At 53.2% G+C, this 20,983-nt stretch overlaps 1 protein-coding gene and 1 pseudogene across 1 annotated transcript; both read right to left on the minus strand.

The window, feature by feature from the left end:
- Nucleotides 1-4,692: 4,692 nt before the first annotated feature.
- LOC123347779 lies at nucleotides 4,693-10,021 on the minus strand (annotated as a pseudogene).
- A 13-nt stretch (nucleotides 10,022-10,034) lies between these two features.
- On the minus strand, nucleotides 10,035-19,233 carry LOC123348580 (mast cell protease 1A-like). Its single transcript, XM_044986122.1, has 5 exons — nucleotides 19,164-19,233; nucleotides 18,067-18,214; nucleotides 14,337-14,472; nucleotides 12,841-13,095; nucleotides 10,035-10,181 (listed from the first exon to the last, which is right to left on the minus strand). The coding sequence occupies exons 1-5, from the start codon at nucleotides 19,225-19,227 to the stop codon at nucleotides 10,035-10,037; spliced, it is 750 nt and encodes a 249-aa protein (XP_044842057.1). The 5' UTR covers nucleotides 19,228-19,233.
- Between the last annotated feature and the right edge of the window lie 1,750 nt (nucleotides 19,234-20,983).

Below are 20,983 nucleotides of genomic sequence, written 5' to 3' on the forward strand. Positions count from 1 at the left end.
CAGTCTGGGGCTCTGTCCGCCGCCCTGCTCAGCCTACTGCCTGCCTAGGGTTCCAATCATCCAGGCAGGCAGAGGGCTGAGCGGGTCTGGTGGAAAGGACCCCGGAAAAAAGGTGCGAAATGATTGTCTGCAGTTGCTTTCATGGGAGGGGGGCTGATGACATGTACCCAGAACCACCCACGACAAAGTTTTTGCCCCATCAGGCATTGGGATCTCAACCCAGAATTCCAATGGGCGGCAGAGACTGTGGGAACTGTGGGATAGCTACCCACAGTGCACCGCTCGAAAAGTCAATGCCAGCCTCGGTACTGTGGACTCATTCCACTGACTTAATGGGCTTAATGTTATTAAGTGGGGACACACACAATCGACTGTATCAAATCAATTTCTAAAAAATCAACTTATATTAAATCAACCAAATTTCATAGTGTAGACATACCCTTACAAACACCCATTTAGAGCTCATACTCCGTGAATTGATTAGAAGTTGCTGCCTGTGTTAACCTCATGTGCTATGCCTCTATTCCAGGCAATAGCTGGAGCACCCACAGAGAAAAATTAGCACCCACCAGCAGCCAAGCTCCCCCCTCTCTCCCCCTCCCCTCAGCACCTCTCACCTGTCAGCAGCCCTACTGATCAACTTGACCCCCTCCCTCCCAGCACCTCCCACCCACCGAGAACAGCTGTTTCATGGCATGCAGGAGGTTCTGGGAGGGAGGGGGTGGAAAGAGGTGGGGAAGAGGCAGGGTGAGGGTGGAGTGGGGGTGAGAAGAGATGGGGCAGGGGCTTGGGGGAGGGGTGGAGTGGAGGTGAAGTGGAGCTGGGCAGGAAGAGGCAGGATGGGATGCAGCTTAGGGAAGGGATGGAGTGGGGGAGAGACCTGGGGCAGGGCGGGAGGGGATCGAGCAGCCTCTGGCTAGAGATGAAGTCAGCGCCTATGTTCCAGGCTATAGGGAAACATGAACGTTTTGCTTTATAACATTGAAAGTATTTGCTCTGAACTTGGGAACCCAAGCCAGATTCCAGGCCTCATCTCAGATGAGCTGCTCCCCTGAGCCAACCAGTCCCCAGGAGCCACTACCCCACAGAGGGGAAATGCCCCATCTAGCATTCCCCAATGCCACTGACAGCAGAAGCAGATGCAAATAGAGTGGCTGGATCCTAGTGATTTGTTATTCCTACTGCCCTGGTGTGACAGACAGCTCAGACTGCTGGGTTTAACCACTGAGTGGCTGGGGCTGACAGAGATCCAGGAGGGAAGGAAAGACTCACAGGGACAGGATTTCATAAAACTCTGTGTTGATTCCAGAGGACACAAGCCAGCCTGTGAATTTAACAAGTAAAGAGGGCAGATGGAGGGAGGGAAGGGGACTTTAACTACCCAGACATCTGCTGGAAAAGTGATGCAGCAAGACACATTTCCTATAAGTGTTCGACCTTTCTCTGCTAGACTGAAGAAGCCATTCTTAAATATTTGTTCCCCGGGTAGGTACTTATAGACTGTAATCATGTCACCCCTTCACCTTCTCTGTGTTAAGTTAAATAGATGGAGCTTCTTGAGTCTATCACTCGAAGGCAGGTTTTCTTATCCTTTAATCATGGCTCTTCTCTGAGCCCTCTCCAACTCATCACCATCTTTCTTGAATTCTGGGCCCCTGATCTGAGTACAGGGTTCCAGTGACATTAGCACCAGGACCAAATCCAGAGGTAAAATAATTTCTGTGTGCCTTCTTGAGATTCTCCTGTTTATGCATCTGTGGCAGGACAGGGGTCAGGGCCCGTGCAACCATTTAGGTGACCTAGGTGGTCGCCTAGGGTGCTAGGATTTGGGAGGCGCCATTTTGTTCGGCAGCGATTGCGGCGGCTGGATCTTTGGCTGCCCCAGTCGCCGCTGGCATTTAGGCGGAGGGAGCTGGGGCAGGGGAGCACGGGGAGGGCCGCCTGCAGCAAGTAAGGGGGGGGGGGTGGCACGCAGGGGAACTCCCCGCCCCAGCTCACCCCTGCTCCGCCTCCTCCCTGAGCATGCCGTGGCTGCTTCACTTCTCCCGCCTACCAGGCTTGTGGCGCCTAAGCTGATTGGCAACGCAAGCCTGGGAGGCGGGAAAAGTGAAGTAGCCACGACATGCTCGGGGAGGAGGCGGGGCAGGGGTGAGCTGGGGCAGGGGGGCACCTAAGGGTGGATGGTGGGGAGCTGCCATGGGAGGGGGAGTGCCTCAGGGCAGGGGCGCAGGGGAGGGGAGAGTGCAAGGTGGAAGTTTCGCCTAGAGCGCGAAACATCTTTGCACCAGCCCTGACAGGGGTATAAACCCCATGAGTGCTCTGCTAAAGGTGTGGCTCCCCCTTCATTTCCCAGCAGAGCGGCTGGGTGTGAGGGCCCAGACACTCAGTAAGGAGCTCAACTGCAAGCCCTAACGAGGACAGGATCAGGGGAAAGGGCAGCTCCAGGCACCAGCACGCCAAGCGCGTGCCTGGAGTGGCAAGCCATGGGGTGCACTCTGCTGGTCGCCACGAGGGCAGCAGGCAGGTTGCCTTCGGCAGCATGAATGCGGAGGGTCCGCTGGTCCCACGGCTTTGGCGGACCTCCTGCAGGCGGGCCACTGAATCCGCGGGACCTGGGACCTCCCACAGGCAAGCCGCCTAAGGGAGCCTACCTGCCGTGCTTGGGGCGGCAAAATACCTAGAGACGCCCCTGCTCAGGGGAATCAGCTGAGTCAAGTTGGTGACTAGGTGGAGATATAAGCCCAGGGAAAGGCTCAGTGTGGGAGGTTAGCCAGGGGAAAAGATGGGGGACTGCAGCTCTGTCTCTACCAGCTGCAGGAAGCCTCAAGCCAGAAGGCCCAGGGAAGGATCAGTGTGGGGATTGGTGCTGGGCAGAGTGGGACTGCACTAAGCACTGTAAAAAAGGAGACAAGGTCTGTGAGGGGATATCTTTTACTGGACCAACTATTGTTGATGAGAGAGATAAGCTTTCCAGCCTACACAGAGATTTTCTTCAGGTCTGGGAAAGGTTCTTGGGGTGTCACAGCTAAGTACAAGGTGGAACAAGTTGTTTAGCATAAGTACTTGGCACATATTTCTCTCCATGCTCAGCATCAGAAGCAAGCTCCACACAGACCAGGATCCACCAACTCAAAGTAACATCAGACCGGGCCAGAACAAAGGATGCAAAACCTGCAGGCACATCTCCACTGCTACGATGACCAACATCCCCTCCCACAACACACCTTTCTAGGTCCATGAGTCCTACACAGGCCCACCACAACATGTGGTGTACCTCATCCAGTGTACTAAATGCCCCAATAACAACTAGGTGGGTTAAATGAGACAATCAACCTCGAATGAGCTCACACAGAAAAATGATGAAAGACAAAAAACACCTTATCACCAGGGGACAAACACTTTTCACAAAATGATCACGTCATAGATGACTGCTCATTCTTCAGCCTCAAAGGAAACCGGCACAACACTTGCAAAAGACGAGCCTGGGAGCTTAAATTTATAACTTTGCTAGACACTAATAAAATCATGGACTGAGCAGAGACACTGGATTTTTGGTTTATTACAATAATCTGTAACCCACCAAACCCTCCTCCCCACACCTTTCCCCTCCTCTTTGTCCCTCTCTGCCTGGACAGTTGTTAACAGGCTACTTCACCTTGAAAGGTCCCTTGAAATGTGTTAACTTCTTATGTTCAACAATCTGTTTCCATTTTGCACTGAGCTGTGACACAGATGACCTTTCCCAGACCTGAAGAAGAGTTCTGTGCAAGCTCCAAAGCTTGTCTCTCTCACTAAGAGAAATTGATGCAATAGGATATCACCACATTCACCTTGTTTCTGAAATATCCTGGGACACACATGGCTACAACAAAGCTGCATATATGAAAAAAAAAAAAGATATCAAGTTAAACAATGGCTGAGCTGTAAAACCATTGGGACAGCATGGGGCACTGTTGCCACAGCAAGCAAATTCCTGCTGGGTCAGTATCGCTAGGAGACAGGGACCATGATAGCAACAAATCCTCTGTCCACATTCATGGGCCATGAGGGGCAGATGTGGGGCATGCTCAAGGAAAAGCAGTTACAGTCAGACACAGACAGGAATCTAGACAGACAGACATGGAGGCTGCTGCGATAAAAAGAATTTTATTGCACCACAAGTGGCATGTGCCAAGTGGAAAGGGTGCCAAGGGCTTTCTCAGAAGTGTCATGGAACCAACGTTATGTCCTTTCATGCACAGGGAAGATGATGATCCACATCAGGATAAGCAGGAATTGAGAAGGTCAGATACGAGACTGTCCCCTGTAGAGGGTACCAATCCTGATCTGACTCCAGGAAGCGGGGACTGGCTGGGTCAAGAGGGGGGCAGAGAATAGGATATGGGGCCTTTCCCCTCTAGGTGTCACTGACTCCAATACCAGTTTTTCTATGTGTTTTTTCCCCATGGTTTAAAGAAAGAATCTGATCCCTGCTCTGGAATCCGATAGGATAGTCCAAAAGCTCCTAGAGACACACAGGGGTTTTATCCCAACATCTACAAACTCCTTCCCCCACCTCCAATCCATTTTGAGACCAATCAATTCATAGCATTTTTCTAAGACTAATGAAGATAATCTGTGTTTCACATGCAAAGCCTCATTAGCCCATGGCTGGTCTAGCCAGGCAAAGAGCCAGGAAAATGGGTGTCTCCTTTAATGCAGTTTCTGCAAAATTTTCTGGATCCAGGGGATGAAGGTGGAGACTGAATCTTGTGAACATGCTTGGCTCCCACAAATGCTTGTCAACATATGAAGTGATGCCCTGGGCCACACCCTGGCATACCAAGGGGCCACCAAAATCACCCTGGGATTAAGAATAACCACAATTACATCTTGTACATCTCTAGCACAACTTTTTATCTGCAGATCTGATTGCAGCAGAGTAGGGGAGGTTTAAATATTTGGCAAGAAATATGTTTTGTGTAAAAAAATGGCCTTTTTTCAACTTTGGAAACTTCAGCAAAATGTTTGAAGAAGTGGGCTGTAGCCCACGAAAGCTTATGCTGAAATAAATCTGTTAGTCTCTAAGGTGCCACAAGTACTCCTGTTCTTTTTTATTTGGGTAGCACTAGTAGGGTTAGTTAGAGTTTGGTAGAGTTGTGTTTGGGTTGTGTAAAATTGGGAGGATGTGGGTAGGGCTGAGTTTGGGTAGGGATGAGTTTTGTAGGACGGGGTATGTCGGGTAGAGCTGGATAGGACAATGGTTAAATTTAGTAGAGATTGAGTAGTGTTGGTAGAGTTGGAGTTGGGGACAGTTGTGCAGGACAGGGGTTAAGTATGATAGAGTTGGATAGCATTGGATTGGTTGGGGTTTGAGTTTGGGGTAGGGTTGGTTAAGTGTGTCTTGGAGGCAGTTGAGTTGGTACAGTTGTGTTGGCAGTAGGATTGGTAAAGTTCTGTTGGGGTGGAGGAGTTGAGTCTGGGGTACGGTTGTGTTGGGGGGGTTAAGTTTGGGGCATGGTTAGTAGGGTTGTGTTGGGGAAAGGGATTGATTTGGGGGTAGTTTTGTGTTGAGGGGGTCAGTTTGTAGTACAGTTTGGAAGGATTTTGTTGGGGAGGAGGGTTGAATTTGGGGTAGAGTTGAATCGGGTTGTTTTGGCCAGGTTGAGATGAAAGAACATCAATAGCCATGTGTAATAAAGGATCTTGGTCAAGTTCATAGGAACTGTGCTAAGCTGGACTCACTATCGCCTCACCCATCTGGGCCGAACTGATGTCTGCATCAACGCCCCATCTCCTGAGCAGGGCTAGGTTGGTAGGGGATCACTGTGCAATTAGATATGTAACCCTGGAAATCACCTCCCCATTCCCTCCCAGCAGTGACCTCCTGGAACCAAGGAGCCTCCAGGTCAGCAGGATACTTACTCGATAAGGTAATTTCCGCAGGCCGGGCTTCCCCACACACAGCATTGCTGAAGGGTTGTATCCAGGATACAGCTCACACATGTTGTCCTTCATGACCTCGAGGTCCACCTCACAGAGGGTGTCAGTTCTTGAGTTTTGACCAGTCTGACCCCACCCGACCACGCTGCACATGGATCCTAGTCTCACCCTAGAGTTGGCGTTTGGCAGGTAGTTGAGCCGTACCCAGTTATTCAGCACTGCATTGCGTGACAGCTGCCATGGATGTGAGGGAAAACAGGGAACCAGATCAACACAGGGATTGGAGCTGAAAGGGACAGAGGAAAATAGAGATGTGTCCAATGCTTTCATGTGAAGTCCCTGGGGGCGGGGTGATGGGATGGGGGCGGTACCTGCAGCAGTGTGGGGTCACTGGGGACAGGGTGATGGGCTGAGGCGGTGCCTGCAGCAGTGTGAGGTCATTGGGGGTGGGGTGATGGGATGGGGGAGGTACCTGCAGCACTGTGAGGTCACTCGGGTGGGGTGATGTGGTGGGGGGAGGCAGCTGCAGCAGTGTGAAGTCACTGGGGGTGGGGTGATGGGAAGTGGATGATACCTGCAGCAGAGTGATGTCATTGTTAAGAGTCTTCTTTTTGTATTGCTGGTGGGGAATCTGGTGGTGGATGGGGATTTTCTGTTGTCTCTTTTCCTGTTCCCTAATGTTATGAGCTCCTAGCTTGACAGTGATCTTGCTGGGACCCTGTCTGGCAGGAGCCAGCGGATGGAACCCCAGAGCGGCAGCGGGCTGAGCAGCTCAGCCCGCTGCCGGTCTGGGGTCCTGGCCACCGGCCCTGCTCAGCCCGCTGACAATCTGGGGTTCTGGCTGCCGGCCCCTTGCCAGCCAGGCAGGGCCGGCTCTACAGTTTTCACCGCCCCAAGCAGCGCGCCGAATTGCTGCCCTGGGGGGGTGCCAGTCCGTATGCCCTTAGGGCGGCAGGCACGTTTCCGCGGCAGCGGCAATTCGGCGGCAGCGTCTATGTTTAGCTGTCCGGGGTGGCTTCAGCTAAACATAGAAGCTGCCGCCGAATTGCCGCCGCCGCGGAAACGCGCTTGCCGCCCTAAGGGCATACGGACTGCCTGCCCCCCCTGCGCTGCCCCCGCAGGGCCGGCTCTGGCTTTTTTGCCGCCACAAGCAAAAAAAACAAACCAAAAAAAAAAAAAAACAACCTGCGCGGGGCGGAGCAAAGGGCAGAGGAGGGTTGGGCGGGGGGGACAAACCTGCCAGCCAGCCTGAACAGCAACGGGTGGGGGGGAGAGACAGGAAACCAACCTGCTGGGCGGCTGGAGCGGCAAAGGGGGGGGGAGAAGGAAACCTGCCGGCAGGTCGTAGCAATGAAGGAGTGGGCGGGGGGGCGGGAAACAAACCTGCCGGCCGGAGCAGCGAAGTGGGGGACATGAAATAAACCTACCGGCCAGAGCAATGAAAGTGGGGGGGGACCTGAAACAAACCTGCCGGCCGGAGCAGCAAAAGGCGGGGGGGGGGGGGGAGGCGTGAAACAAACTGCCCGGCTGGCCAGAGCAGCGAAGGGAAGAAAAAACAAAACAAAAAAAATACCTGCGGGGCGGCGGGAGCGCGGGTGCAGGGGGACTCCCAGCCCTGCAGACCCCGGGCAGCGGAATGCACACCCCAGCTGGGGGGGAGAGAAAAGGGGGCGGCCAGGGCTTCCTTAAGCGAGGCGCTCGCCATGCGGCCCCTCCTGCCGTGCCGCCTGCTGGGAGGGCTCCGCGCCGCTCCGGGGGGCAGGCAGGGAAGGACGCGGTCTCTGCGTGCCGGGCTTGCTGCAGACTTGGCACCGCTCCCAGCAGCTCCCCTCCTCCGCGCCGCCGCCCCCTACAGGGCGGCAGGAGCAGCAAACCAAAAATAAAAAAACCTGCAAGGGCGGAGGAAGGAAGTGGAAAAAAAAAAAAGGGTTCGGCGGGATGCCGCCCCTTGGAATCTGCCGCCCCAAGCACCAGCTTGTTCGGCTGGTGCCTGGAGCCGGCCCTGCAGCCAGGGTCTTGGCCACCGGCCCTGCTCAGCTTCCTGCCGGCCTGGCAGCTGAGTGAACGGAACCCCAGGCCGGCAGCAGGCTCAGTGGTGGCTGGGACCCGCAGCCTGCCATTTAAAAAAAAAAAAATCAGCTCACGTGCCACTTTTGGCACACATGCCATAGGTTGAGGACCCCTGTTCTAGTGTAGACAGTGTATATTATGCATACTGTGTGTACTGTAGTTTATGATAATTTTCATTATACGCAATTTTTCTCTTATGCGCTGACCTTAGACCCTAACCCCTGCGTAAGATGCGACTCCACTGTATTCATTTTTGAAAATTTATAATAAGCGATGCTCCGGGGGGGAGGGGGAGGGCACAAGGTGGAAGTTTTGCCTAGGGTGCAAAATAGCCTTGCACAGGCCCTGGATACTGTGTTAGCTGATCCCCACATCCCCAACCTACCTGGGCAGTACAGCAGCCATAGCCCTGCCCACTAGCTCCTCTCTACTCCCTAGCCCACCCATCACTTGCTCTAGGGCTGGGTAGAAACAGAGCAGACCCTGCACAACAAGGGGCTCAATGCCAACCCAGAGCACTAAGAAACTGGAGGTGATGTCAGGTGCAGAAGGGAGTAGGGGGAAAGGCAAGAAAGGCCTGGGAGGAACCATGGGAAGGCGTTGGAGAAGCACCAGCCCTGAGTGATCCAGCCTGGGTTTTCTCTCCAAAGTGAGTGAGTTAGAGCCCAAGATCAAGCAGAACCCGGGTTCTAGCTGACAACCCCAGTCAGGACACATAGCCCTGGTCCAAAGCATCTCTAGGGGTTTGTGTGTGGACTGTAGCAACTTAGGGCTTGGCCTGGGTGAGCTCTGCAGTGAAGATAGACCTGATCAATCTATATAATCTAATAATCTAATCTATCTATCTATCTAATACAAAGCTCTCTCTATTTAGCCATCTCTCCTTCTCTCTGTCCATCTAAATTCTCTCTATCCATCCAACCTCTCTCTCTCTACCTCCTCCCTTATTTGTCTTCTTATTTAGCAAGATACATAATCAGGTGTCTGACTTTAAGCACTTGCATATTCTGATTGGATGCACAGGGGCTACTCATGGGCTGCAATGTCGAATGTGCTCAGTGCCTGGCTGAACTGGGGCCTTTCTCCCTTCTCCGCACATGTCCCCTTTAACTGTAGTTTCACACCCCATGACTCCCACACCCAACCCCCCACTCAGAGGGACACTGGGCTGTGTGAGGGGTTCGGGACAGCCCCCCTCTCACGATCAGCAAAACACTCAGGAGTCCAGACACCAACAGCAACTGCTGCAAAAAGCCATTTAGTGCATCACAAGGTGTATCTGTGACCCACAGAGCAGGGAATGCTGCATATTTTCCTCAGTGCTTTACAGAGACTATCCAGGATACAAGCAGAAAGGAATGTGGTATGTGGTCTCTCTAGAGGGTGCCAGCTCCAGTCTGGTCCCAGGGTGAGGGACTGGCTGTCTCAGGGAGGTGGGGATGGGGACATGGGACCTTTCCCGTCTAGGGCGCACCAGTTCCAATCCACCCTGGGGTGGAGGACTCGCTGGCTGTGGGGAATGGGACCCGGGGCCTTTCCCCACTACAGGGCGCCATCTCTGATCTTGCCACAACAACTACGTTCACCATAAATCAGTGACAGGTTTCAGAGTAGCAGCCGTGTTAGTCTGTATCCACAAAAAGAACAGGAGTACTTGTGGCACCTTAAAGACTAACAAATTTATTTTAGCATGAGCTTTCGTGAGCTATACATCCGAAGAAGTGAGCTATAGCTCACGCTTTCGTGAGCTATACATCCAAAGAAGTGAGCTATAGCTCACGAAAGCTCATGCTAAAATAAATTTGTTAGTCTTTAAGGTGCCACAAGTACTCCTGTTCTTTTTGCGGATACAGACTAACACGGCTGCTACTCTGAAACCTGTCATTGATTTATGGTGAACGTAGTTGTTGTGGCAAGTACTCCTGTTCTTTTTTCATAAATCAATGAGTAGCTGGACCCAGACTAACAGGGAAGTCTGATCACACGTTTCCAGGAGCAGGTTGCGTAGCAGAAGGCTGTGGCTGGCCATCGCCGCTGTGTTGCTAGATTCCTCTCATGGTATCAGTGATCCAGGGCACAAAGTGGGAAATCCGTGTGTACACAGCAGGAGGTGCGATGCTGTTCTTGAAGCCCGTGGAGACGATGCCCACGGCCACTCCACAGCACACGAGAGGGCCTCCAGAATCGCCCTGCCCCAGAATAAGCAGGTAGATGAGTTTTAATTCACTGATCATACCCAGGACTCCAGGGCTGTTTGGGTCATTAAAGCCAGAGCATCTTCAAAAAAGAAATGAATTAACACTGAGAAGCCCAAGATGGGGGATTCATAGAATCTAAGACCCGAAGCACCATTGTCATTATCTAGTCTGAACTCCTGTGTGATGCTATATATAAAGATGATTAGTTGCAATAATTCAGTTGTCATTGTTACAGAATTGCAAACAATCTTGTACAAAGCATGTCATGTAAAGTATCCTTGTAAAGGTTATAATCTGTTAAGTGTGGTTATCCTGTTTAAATCCATGTATCATCATTGTATCTGAAGTTATGAATATTGGCTAGGTGTATCTCAAATATGTTTTGCTCTTGGGTGACACCCACCAGGCAGATTTACATCAGGACTAGCCAGCCATGTCTTGATGGCCCATTAAGGATATCAAGGGACCCCGTCAAAGGATGCCTGAAAGGGCATATGGACAATGGAGGCCCAGTGACTCAGCAAGGCATGTAAGGACATGGGATAAGGACTTGTGACCTAAGACTCCATCTTTTGCCAGTAACTTTCCATGCACTTCAACTGAAAGTATAAAAGTGGAGTCAGTGACATCACTTCTTTGTTTTCATCCCCGCTTCGCTTCTCTGGACTGTGATTTCTAACAAGGAAGCTTTGAACAATGGACTGAATGATCCCCCAACCTGTCTGGGTGATCCACAGAGACTTTTTGCAATCTAGCTGATTTACCATCACTGCTATGAACCTGATCTAAAGACTCTGGAAATCACTTGAAATGTATATGATTCTTTTAACCATTTAATAACTCTCTTGTCTCTTTTAGTTCTATAATAAAACCTTTAGTTATTAGTTACTAAAGATTTGGCTACAAGCATGATTTTGGGATAAGATCGAAACTATAGCTTGACCTGGTGAAGTGGCTGATCCTTTGGGATTAGAAGATCCCTATATATGATGAATCTGGTTTTCTGTAACCTCTCATTATAAAGACCAGGTGCCTGGGTGGTGAGCCAAGGACTGGACATGTGTTTTGGCTTCTTGTTAATCAGTGTGGTGAGAGAGAAACTCACTTTTGTTACTGTCTTGGTGGAATCTAATTATGGAATAAGCCACCAGTTTTGGGCTCTGTCTGCCCTGGTTTTTGTAAAAGATTGTCCTGAATTTGGCACTCTCAGCTGTGACCCACACGAAGCCAGTATGACACAGGCCATGGGATGGTCCTGAACTAATCCTAGGTGAACTAGAGCAGATCATTTAAAAAACATCCAGGCTTGATTTTAAAGTTGTCAGTGATGGAGATTTTATCATCATAGCTGATGTCAGCTGGTGGGACCCAACATCTCTGTAGTGCTAGCTGGGGCAGCTAATGCCTTTAGCTTTGGATGTCCCTGAATCAATCCCAGGTGTGTCACTAAAGATGTGTTGTGTAAACCGGGTGTAGGTGGTGGGGGTTGATCTGAAGCCTCCGAAGTGGCCAGAGCTGAGGATGGGACGCTGGATGGTGCTCTGAGGTGATAGAGAGTATTTGCCCTTTCAGGAGCTTGCTCAGATGGCCAGGGTCTGAGTGATCAACACATTGTGGGCTGTGAAGGAATCTTCCCCCCAGGTCAGAGTTGTGGGGACCTTGGGGGGCAGGGTCACCTTCCTCTGGGGCATGGGTCACCTGTTGCAACCATCTGGGCACATCTCTCCTAATCCATTTCCTGCCACTGTGAGGCCTCAGGCATTGGAGGCCCCTCAATCCCTCCTGTTCTCTGCCTGTCACCACAACAATTTTGTCTCTAGTGAGCAGTGCTTAATTTGTGCCAGGGCAAGCCCCAGCATCGCTAGACTTGGTCGTTCATAGCCCTGGCACCTCTGGGCTTGCTGCATCAGGTATGAATGTAAATTGCTTGAGCTCCAGCAACTAATTGCTTAAGTCCTGACACCTCTTTTATTACAAGTTAAGGCCTGCCTGTGGGCCGTGATGCCTTGGTTACATTTTGGCTGTTGGTTTTAGTGTGCGGGTGCTGGGCAAAGTTAGTGCCAGCTGTTTCCGACTGGATGATCTGGTCTGTTCTGGCCTCAACTCTGCCATGCCATGACTCCTAGGAGGGGCACATCTAGGATTTGAAAGACTGAAAGAGGCAGTTCGGGGCTGTCACCAGCTGTAGTACACAGGAATTGGGTGGTGTCCCTGTCAATAGCATGGGAGCCCTCCAGTGGGGCTCACAGTGTCCTATGTCTCCTACATTACCAGAACCCGAGCAGAGCAGCCGTGGGCTGGGAGCCAGGCCTCATGGGTTGCGCATGGTTAATGAATGTCATTATTTGGACCCTGCCACCCTGTGTCATTCTTTCCACACTCCCATGTCATGTGAATCAGGCAGGGAGGGGCTGTGTGATACCCCTGGCCAATGCATGACAATAAGAAGGTGAAGGTGTCAGTGTATGACCTGGGTGGAAGGCTCTGCAGTAGGTTAGGCACGTTACCATGGTCTAGTCATTTAGGGCTAGATAATCAACAAGGCTCAGGTCCCAGTGCTTTGCCAGGCCCCTGTGAGCCCCAGCTGACCCCAAAATGCGGCTGAGGAAGGACAAGCAGCAGCAGGAGCCCAAACCAATCAGCCACTTACATGATAAACTGATTTCTGATCGTCAGGGTCCCCTGCGCACAGCATGCTGGAGGAGTAATAATGTGGATACTGATTGTCACAGGTCTTATCGCTTATCACCAACAGATTCACTTCCTGAAGGGTATCGGATGAATCAGTCAGGATGGTCTTCCCCCAGCCAGCCACGCTGCACATGGTCCCTGGGCTCACTCTGCCATGAGCCGAAGTCAAATCAATCAGTCCAATCTCCTTGGTCAGATGAGCATTGTGATGCAGCTGTTGGAGCAGAGAGGGGAGGGGAATGACACAGCCCAGGAAGTGCAGTCAGAGTGTAAAAGCAGTAAAGAATCCTGTGGCACCTTATAGACGAACAGACATTTTGGAGCATTCACCCATGATGAAGTGGGCATTCACCCATGAAAGCTCATGCTCCAAAACATCTGTTAGTCTGTAAGGTGCCACAGGATTCTTTACTGCTTTTACAGATCCAGACTAACATGGCTACCCCTCTGATACTTGACACCATGCAAGTCAGAGTGTGTGTGCGAGAGAGAGAGAGATAGAGATGGAGACAATTCAGAAACTCAAGACTCAAGGGGCAGAGTGATGGGATGGGGGTGGTACTTGCAGCAGTGTGAGGTCACTGGGGGCAGGGTGATGGGATGGGGGCGGTACCTGCAGCAGTGTGAGGTCACAGGGGGCGGGGTGATGGGATGAGGGGTGGTACCTGCAGCAGTGTGAGGTCACTGGGGATGGGGGCAGTACCTGCAGCACTCTGAGGTCACTGGGGTTGGGGTGATGGGATGAAAGCGGTACCTGCAGCAGTGTGAGGTCACTGGGGATGGAGTGATGGGATGGGGGCTAGGTTCCCTCTAAGTTGCACGCCTGCACTGCTATGCAGGAGGCCACCAAGGGCCGTGCAGGTGTGCTCACTACACTCACAGGCATAGGGTGAGGTGGGGGTGGTGATGGGGGAGCTTGGGGCATGTGGGGCTGTGGGAACTCCCCCAGCACCAGGGGTGTAGTACAGCAGGGAGAAACACCTCTCCCCCCGCCCAACCCTAGGGCTTCCACAGGGGGAGTGGACTCCCCCAGCTCCAGGGCTTTGGCAGGGAGAGAGGACTCCCCCAGCCCTGGAGCTGCTGCAGCTGGAAGAGACGCTCTCCCCCAGCCCAGGTGCTTGTTCGGGGAGAGAGGGCTGGGGGGAGTCCTCTCTCTCCGCTGCAGCCCTGGGGCAGCCTGCACTCCAAATCCCTCATCCCTGGCCCCACCTCAGAGCCCACACCCCCATCTAGAGCCCTAACCCTCACGCCTCAACCCTCTTCCCCAGCCCTGAGCTCCCTCCCACACTCCAAACCACTTGGCCCCACCCCAACCACACATCACCTCCATATTGGTGCACATAACAATATTCATTCTGCACATGGATGGTAATAATTAAAGAGAACATTAGATGGTTCTGGTACCTGCAGCAGTATGAGGTCACTGGGAGCAGGGTGATGGGATGGGGGCCATACCTGCAAAAGCATGATGTCATTCTTATAGGTCTTTTTGTTGTATCGCGGGTGCAGGATCTGACGACTCACAGAGATTTTATGTTGGCTCTGTTCCCGTTCTCTAATGTTATGGGCTCCCAGTGTGACAGTGATCTTTCTGTAAAACCCAGGAGCAATACATGGGGTGTTAGGGTCAGGAGCGTACGTCAGGTGCAGATGGGCACATGAGGGTCTGATTCATGAACAGTGTTATGGAGGAGACAGGGCAGCCTGGGGCTCTCAGGCTGAGATCTCGGACTCAGCTCCTGCCAGCAAAAATGTACATACCACTGTTCACATTGCCAACTCTGATCCAGCTCTGTTGCTGGGGACTAGCTGGCTCAGGTGTGTGGGTGGGGGGTGGAATGGAACAAGGGGCCTTTTCCTTCTCATGTGTACTGGTCACAGCATAAACACTTGCCCAGTGGTGTGGGGGTCCCAGCCTCTGTCTCCACCAGGCCCTTGTGCTATTCCCATGAACTGCTTCACTCCTCATTGTCCTCCCAGCCCCTAGGTCTCAGCTCCCATCCAGCCCAGTGACCCCTCTCCGGCATGATCCACACAGGGGTCTATGCCTAGCTTCCTCCAGCCCAGAGCCCTGCAGAGCTGTCCTGAGGCTGTGAGCCCATCCCCTGCCCCACTCTGGGCAATGAGGCCAGACCCCAGCTGGTGCCAATGGCCTTAGCTCAGGGGTCAGCAACCTTTCAGAAGTGGTGTGCCGAGTCTTCATTTATTCACTCTAATTTAAGGTTTCGCATGCCGGTCATACATTTTAATGTTTTTTAGAAGGTCTCTCTCTCTGCAAGTCTACATATAATATAACAAACTAGTGTTGTATTGTAAAATAAACAAGGTTTTCAAAATGTTTAAGAAGCTTCATTTAAAATTAAATTAAAATGTTGATCTTACGTCACCAGCTCACTCAGCCTGCTGCTGGTCTGGGGTTCTGTTCACCTAGGCCGGCAGCAGGCTGAGTGGGGCCTGCGGCCGGGACCCCAGCTGGGAAGAGTCTGGCAGCCAGAACCCCAGACCGGCAGTGGGCTGTGCGGGGCTGGCAGCAGGGACCCCAAACCGGCTGTGGGTTGAGCGGCTCAGCCCACTGCCGCTCAGGGGTTCCATCCTCCGGCTCCTGCCAGCCGGGATCCCAGCTGCCGGACCTGCTCAGCCCACTGCCGGTCTGGGGTCCCGGCCCTGCCCACATACAGTGGGTACCTACCTTCTGCCTGGTTCTGGCCCATTTTCTTCCTCTCTCTGCACTGAGCTGAGGGTGGGAGTGCACTGAGTACAGGGCTGGGGGTGAAGGGTCTGGCCAGGAGCTAGATTGAGGCAGGGGGCTCAGGGTTGGGGCAGGAGGTTTGGTGTGGGGGCACTTACCTGGGCAGCGCCCATTTGGTGTGAGGGGTGCAGGTGGGAATGTGACTTCCATTTGGTGCTCATGGTGGGGGTGGGGATGTGCGGGGTGCATGGGATGTGGGGGGGCTGGGGATGTGGAGGGTGCAAGAGTCAGGGCAAAGGGCTGGGGGCATGTGAGGGGGTGCAGGTGTCAGGGCAGGGGGGGCTGGGTATGTGGGGGGGTGCCAGAGCCAGGGCTGGGGTCATGTGGGGGGGTGAAGGAGTCAACAGAGGGCTGGGTGGTACAGGGCTCAGGGCAGGGGCCTGGAGGGGTGTGGGAGTGCAGGGCTCAGGGCAGAGGACTGGGTGTGTGTGTAGGGGGGGCTCAGGGAAGAGGGCTGGGTGACTGCCCCACTCAGAACTCCCAACCCCCCCACCGCTCCTTGTCCCGACTACCCCCTCCTGGGACCCCACCTGCTATCTAAACCTCCCTGCCCCTTGTCCCCTGACTGCCCCCCTAGGACCCTACCCCATACCTGTCCCCTGACTGCCCCAACCCTTATCCACACCCCGCACCCAGACAGAACCCTCTGGACTCCCACGCCCCATCCAACCACTCCCCTCCCCCTGACAGGACCCCCAGAACTCTGGACCCATACAACCCCCCCCCCGCTCCCTGCCTGCCCCAACCCCTCTCCACACCCCTGCCTCCTGACAGCCCCCCCAGAACTCCCGACTCATCCAACCCCCCACAGCTCCTTCTCCCCTGACCACCCCCTCCAGAGACCCCCCCACACCCTAACTGCTTCCCCAGGACCCTCCTTGCTCCCTGTCCCCTGACTGCCCTGACCCCTATCCACCCCCCAAACAGACCATGGGACTCCCATGCCCCATCCAACCCCCCCAATCCCTGACTGCCCCCTCCAGAGACCCCCACCCCTAACCACCCCCCTGGGATCCCACCCCCCCATCCAACCCACCCTTCTCCCTGTCCCTTGACTGCATCCCCCGGCCCCCTTACCATGAGGCTCCCCACTCATCTGGAGCCCTGCCACCATGTGCACAGCCCAGCCCTGCCCCGCCCCTCAGAGCGCTGCGAGCGCGGCGGCAGGGCTCTGGAGGAAGGTGGGGAAGGGGCTGGCGGCTTGCTGCGCTCGGCCGGCGCTCCGGCCCAGGACCGCGGACCCCGCGGCTTGCTGCATCAGCAGGATTTTTAATGGCACGTGGAGTCCCAGCAGGCAGTCATGTGCCATTAAAAATTGGCACGCGTGCCATAAGTTGCCAACCCCTGCCTTAGCTCCATTGACTTACCCAGCGTTGGATCTGGACCATGGTTTGCAGAGGCCCCTAGAGACATACTGATGCCCCCTGAGCAGATCTGACCCCTGGGCTCTGCCCTCCCGGCCTGTCCTACTAACTGCTACTTCCCTGCAAGCTATGACGGTGTCAGAGCTCCCAGCTCCCTCATCACCTGCTAACGCCCGACCTCCCCCAACATCCCCAATACAGAGGATATCAGGGTTCCCTCCCAACTCTGAACTCTGGTGTACAGATGTGGAGACCTGCATGAAAGATCCCCTAAGGTTATATTCCACCAGCTTAGGTTAAAAACTTCCCCAAGGCACAAATGCCTTTCCTTGTCCTTGGACGGTATTTCTGCCACCACCAAGTGATTTAAACAAGCATTCAAGGAATGGCCACTTGGACCCCTAGCCCCTCCCAAAAATATCCCCCCAAGCCCCTTCACCCCCTTTCCTGGAGGATCTTCAGAATAATATACCAACCAATAGGTTAACAAAGTGAGCACAGACCAAATCCCTGGTTTTTAGGACACTGAAAATCAATCAGGTTCTTAAAAGAAGAATTTTATTTAAAAAAAAAATTAAAAGATCACACCTGCAAAATCAGGATGGAAGATAACTTTACAGGGTAAATAAAAAGATTTAAAACCCAGAGGATTCCCCTCTGACTCTGGTTCCCAGTTACAAAACAAGAATAAAATTACCTCTTAGCATAGGGAAAATTCACAAGCTAAAACAAAAGATAATCTAATGCATTTCCTTGCTATTACTTACAATTTCTGTAATTTTAGATGTATCTTTTTAGGATCTTTTTAGATTTTTTTCCTGCTTGGTCTCTCTCTTTGTCCCGAGAGGGCACACACAAAGAGAGCACAAACAAAACCTTCCCCCTTTCCCCCCGCCCTCAGATTTGAAAGTATCTTCTTTCCCCATTGGTCCATCTGGTCAGGTGCCAACTAGATTAATTGAATTTATTAACCCCTTACAGGTAAGTGATTCTGTACTTCTGGCCAAGAAGGATTTTATATTACTGCATACATAAAGGTTGTTACTCTTCCCTTTATAACAAAGACACTTACTCTCCCTTGCAGTGAGCAGCTGTCAGCACGAAGTTCTTTGCCACCAGGAACCCTCCACAGATATAGGTCTTGCCTGTGCGTTGTATAGACAGATAGGCCATGTAGGGCCTGGAGTGGGGCTGGGCTTCCTGTCCCCCGATGATCTCACCTGTGTGCGGGAGACCAGGTTCATACAAAGGACCGAGCTCCCCATCCTGAAGGGGAGTCCCTACAACCTCAACCCACCCCCAGTGATGCTCGCCCTGGGAGATCCCTCTGCCTGGAACCCTGCCCCCTCCTCAGCTCTCCCCCAGACTGGACACCCCGTGAGGCCGGGAGGTAAATCTAAAGTTCTACCCTTGCTGGGTGGAGAATCAGTGCTAAACGCACCACGAGTGGGTCAGTAATTGCACTGCCTTGAGTTAATAGCATTTGGGGCCAAGGTCACCCCAGATTAGACCAGGCAAGCCCCAAAAGGGCCCTGAAAATCTTATTGGCTGAATTTCCTTCAGTCATGTTCCATCCTCCAGTCCAATGCTGCTCCCTGTGTACTTCCGATGTTGTCAATGCCATGGGTAAAGAGACGGGGGAGATTGTTTGGGACATCTGCCCACTCTTCTTATAGCTGTTTCTCCTGTACAAGAATCATCACCACTGAGGTTCAGGAGACACAAAGTGTGTGAACGGGAACCCCAAGCTGTTTCTCTGTCAAAATGTAATTTTTTCACCCACGTCTTCTTTCCTGCTCAAGAATGGCCACTTAATGAGGTGTCCAGTTGACTACATGGACACCTGGCTGAGGCATGGGCTAGTCTTTTGTCTCTGGAAAACTGGTTTCTGGCTGCTCACCAGACTTGAAACATTGCTAAGTAACAACATACAGTAGAATATTATAACTTTCGACACCACACATATTTTACCAGAACAATAATGATCATCAAATTATGATTTTTAGATGATACCTCACAAGACGTGCTTTGTATAAAATGTATCATAGTCCTGTAAAAGGGGTGATCATAGAAGTACAGACTGTCACAGGCCCCTAGATACCACCCACTGACCCCAATCCCTGCGACCCCCTCAAAATCCCAGGGGCCCCTGATCCCAGCCGTACTCACCAGCCCAAGTCCCAGAGGGCAGGAGAAAGGCCATGGGGATCAGGAGCAAGATCTGTACCTTCATATTTGGAGTCAGTGCAGGGATGGTGCATCTACCTCAGGCCTGGGGGCTTTATAGACTAAGCTGGGAGGAGATCTGGGGAGCAGGAAACCTCAGTGTCGCCCACACACTCATCTAAATGCAGGGCTCAAGCATCTCAGTTTCCAACCACAGCCAACCACATGGGGTGAGGGGAAGGACAGGCCATGTGTCAGCCAGGGATCCTGCAAAGCTGGATGGATCCTGCCTATCTGGGCCTCTGCACAGCTGGATGAATGATGCCCCACTGAATGGAGAGGACCCCGGTGGATACATGTCTAGCAGGATCCAGGGGTTTTGTGGGTGCTGGCTCATAGCTGTGCATATCTGGGGCTCTTACTCACCTGGGCCCATCAACACTCAGCTCCCTGCCTGTGTTTCTGTGGTGGGGGCTGGGGGTGAGGCTGACGGATCTCAGTGGGAGATGGGATTGTGGCCCTTTGATCTTTCTCAGGATGGGCCAGCCATGAACAGGGTGGGGGTGGGTAGAGCAGCCCTGAGCTCCGATCACAGCGATCACAGCAGGAGGGTTTCTGAGAAGGCCCTCGGTGAGACTTTGACCAAGCGAACGGGATGTGGCAGCACGTGTGATGCTGCACAGCTGGGAGCTACAACTCTGCAGCACCAGAGGGAAAATGACACAGCACAGATAGGGGTAGAACCCAGGAGTCCTGCTTCCCATCCTTCCCGCTCTAAACCACTAGACTCCACTCCACTCCGAGAGCTAGGATAGAATCCAGGAGTCCTGGCGCTCAGCTCCCCTGGCTGCAACCAGGGCCGGCTCTAGACCCCAGCGCGCCAAGCAGGCGCGTGGGGCGGCCCTTTCCCTGGGGGGCGGCATTTGGCTCCGGCTGAGCTCCCGCAGGCATGACTGCGGCGGGTCCCCTCTTCCCGCGGCTCCGGCTGAGCTCCCGCAGGCACGCCTGCGGCAGGTCCGCTGGTCCCGGGCTCCGGTTGACCTGCCGCAGGCATGCCTGCGGGAGCTCAACAGGTGCCGCGGGAAGAGGGGACCCGCCGCGGGACCGGGGAAGGGGCGGCGCTGCGCACGGCTGCTTGGGGCAGCCTATTTTCTAGAGCCGCCCCTGTCTGCAACCACTAGACCCCACTCCCCTCCCAGAGCCCTAAGACAGAGGCAGTAATCACTGCAGATTAGAAACCATGTTGCAGGTTTAAAAGGCCCCATGTCCAATTCCCCACTCCCCACTAAGCCAGCTAGTCCCCCACTGCTGGATCAGAGCTGGCACTCCCAAAAGGGAAAAGGCCTGCATCCAATTTCCCATCCCGTGATCCAGCCTGTCACCCTCCCATTGGTGCCAACCAATGAAGTGTTCATTGTCCTTCACCAGCCAGTCCTGTCTCAGACCTGACAAACTCACTACACTTCAGATACTGCTTCCTGGTGTTTAGCCCTGAAGGGCAGTGGGTGAGGCCTCTACTGAAAGCTGGTAACTTGTCAAGCTCCATGCTCGCTGTGAGCCGTGCGTACAGGTACTAGTTCAGGGATTATGTCTCTATCCTGGCACCTACGGCTAATGGGCTTGGAGTGACTGTCCAGGGGATCTCGTGGCCTGGGGACAGCCCGTTCACACCAGAGGGAGCTGTCAGCCCTCCCTGGCTAGCTGGTGATGGACTACATGGTGTGACGCTGGCAGGTCCAGGCAGCTGACATTAGCTAAGAACGAACTAACTCGTCGCTGGAGAACAGACTGTTCACCTGTGTGTTAGTTTCACTCAAAAGAGG

The sequence above is a fragment of the Mauremys mutica genome, chromosome 13 (genome assembly GCF_020497125.1).
Source record: "Mauremys mutica isolate MM-2020 ecotype Southern chromosome 13, ASM2049712v1, whole genome shotgun sequence".
NCBI lineage: Eukaryota > Metazoa > Chordata > Testudines > Geoemydidae > Mauremys > Mauremys mutica.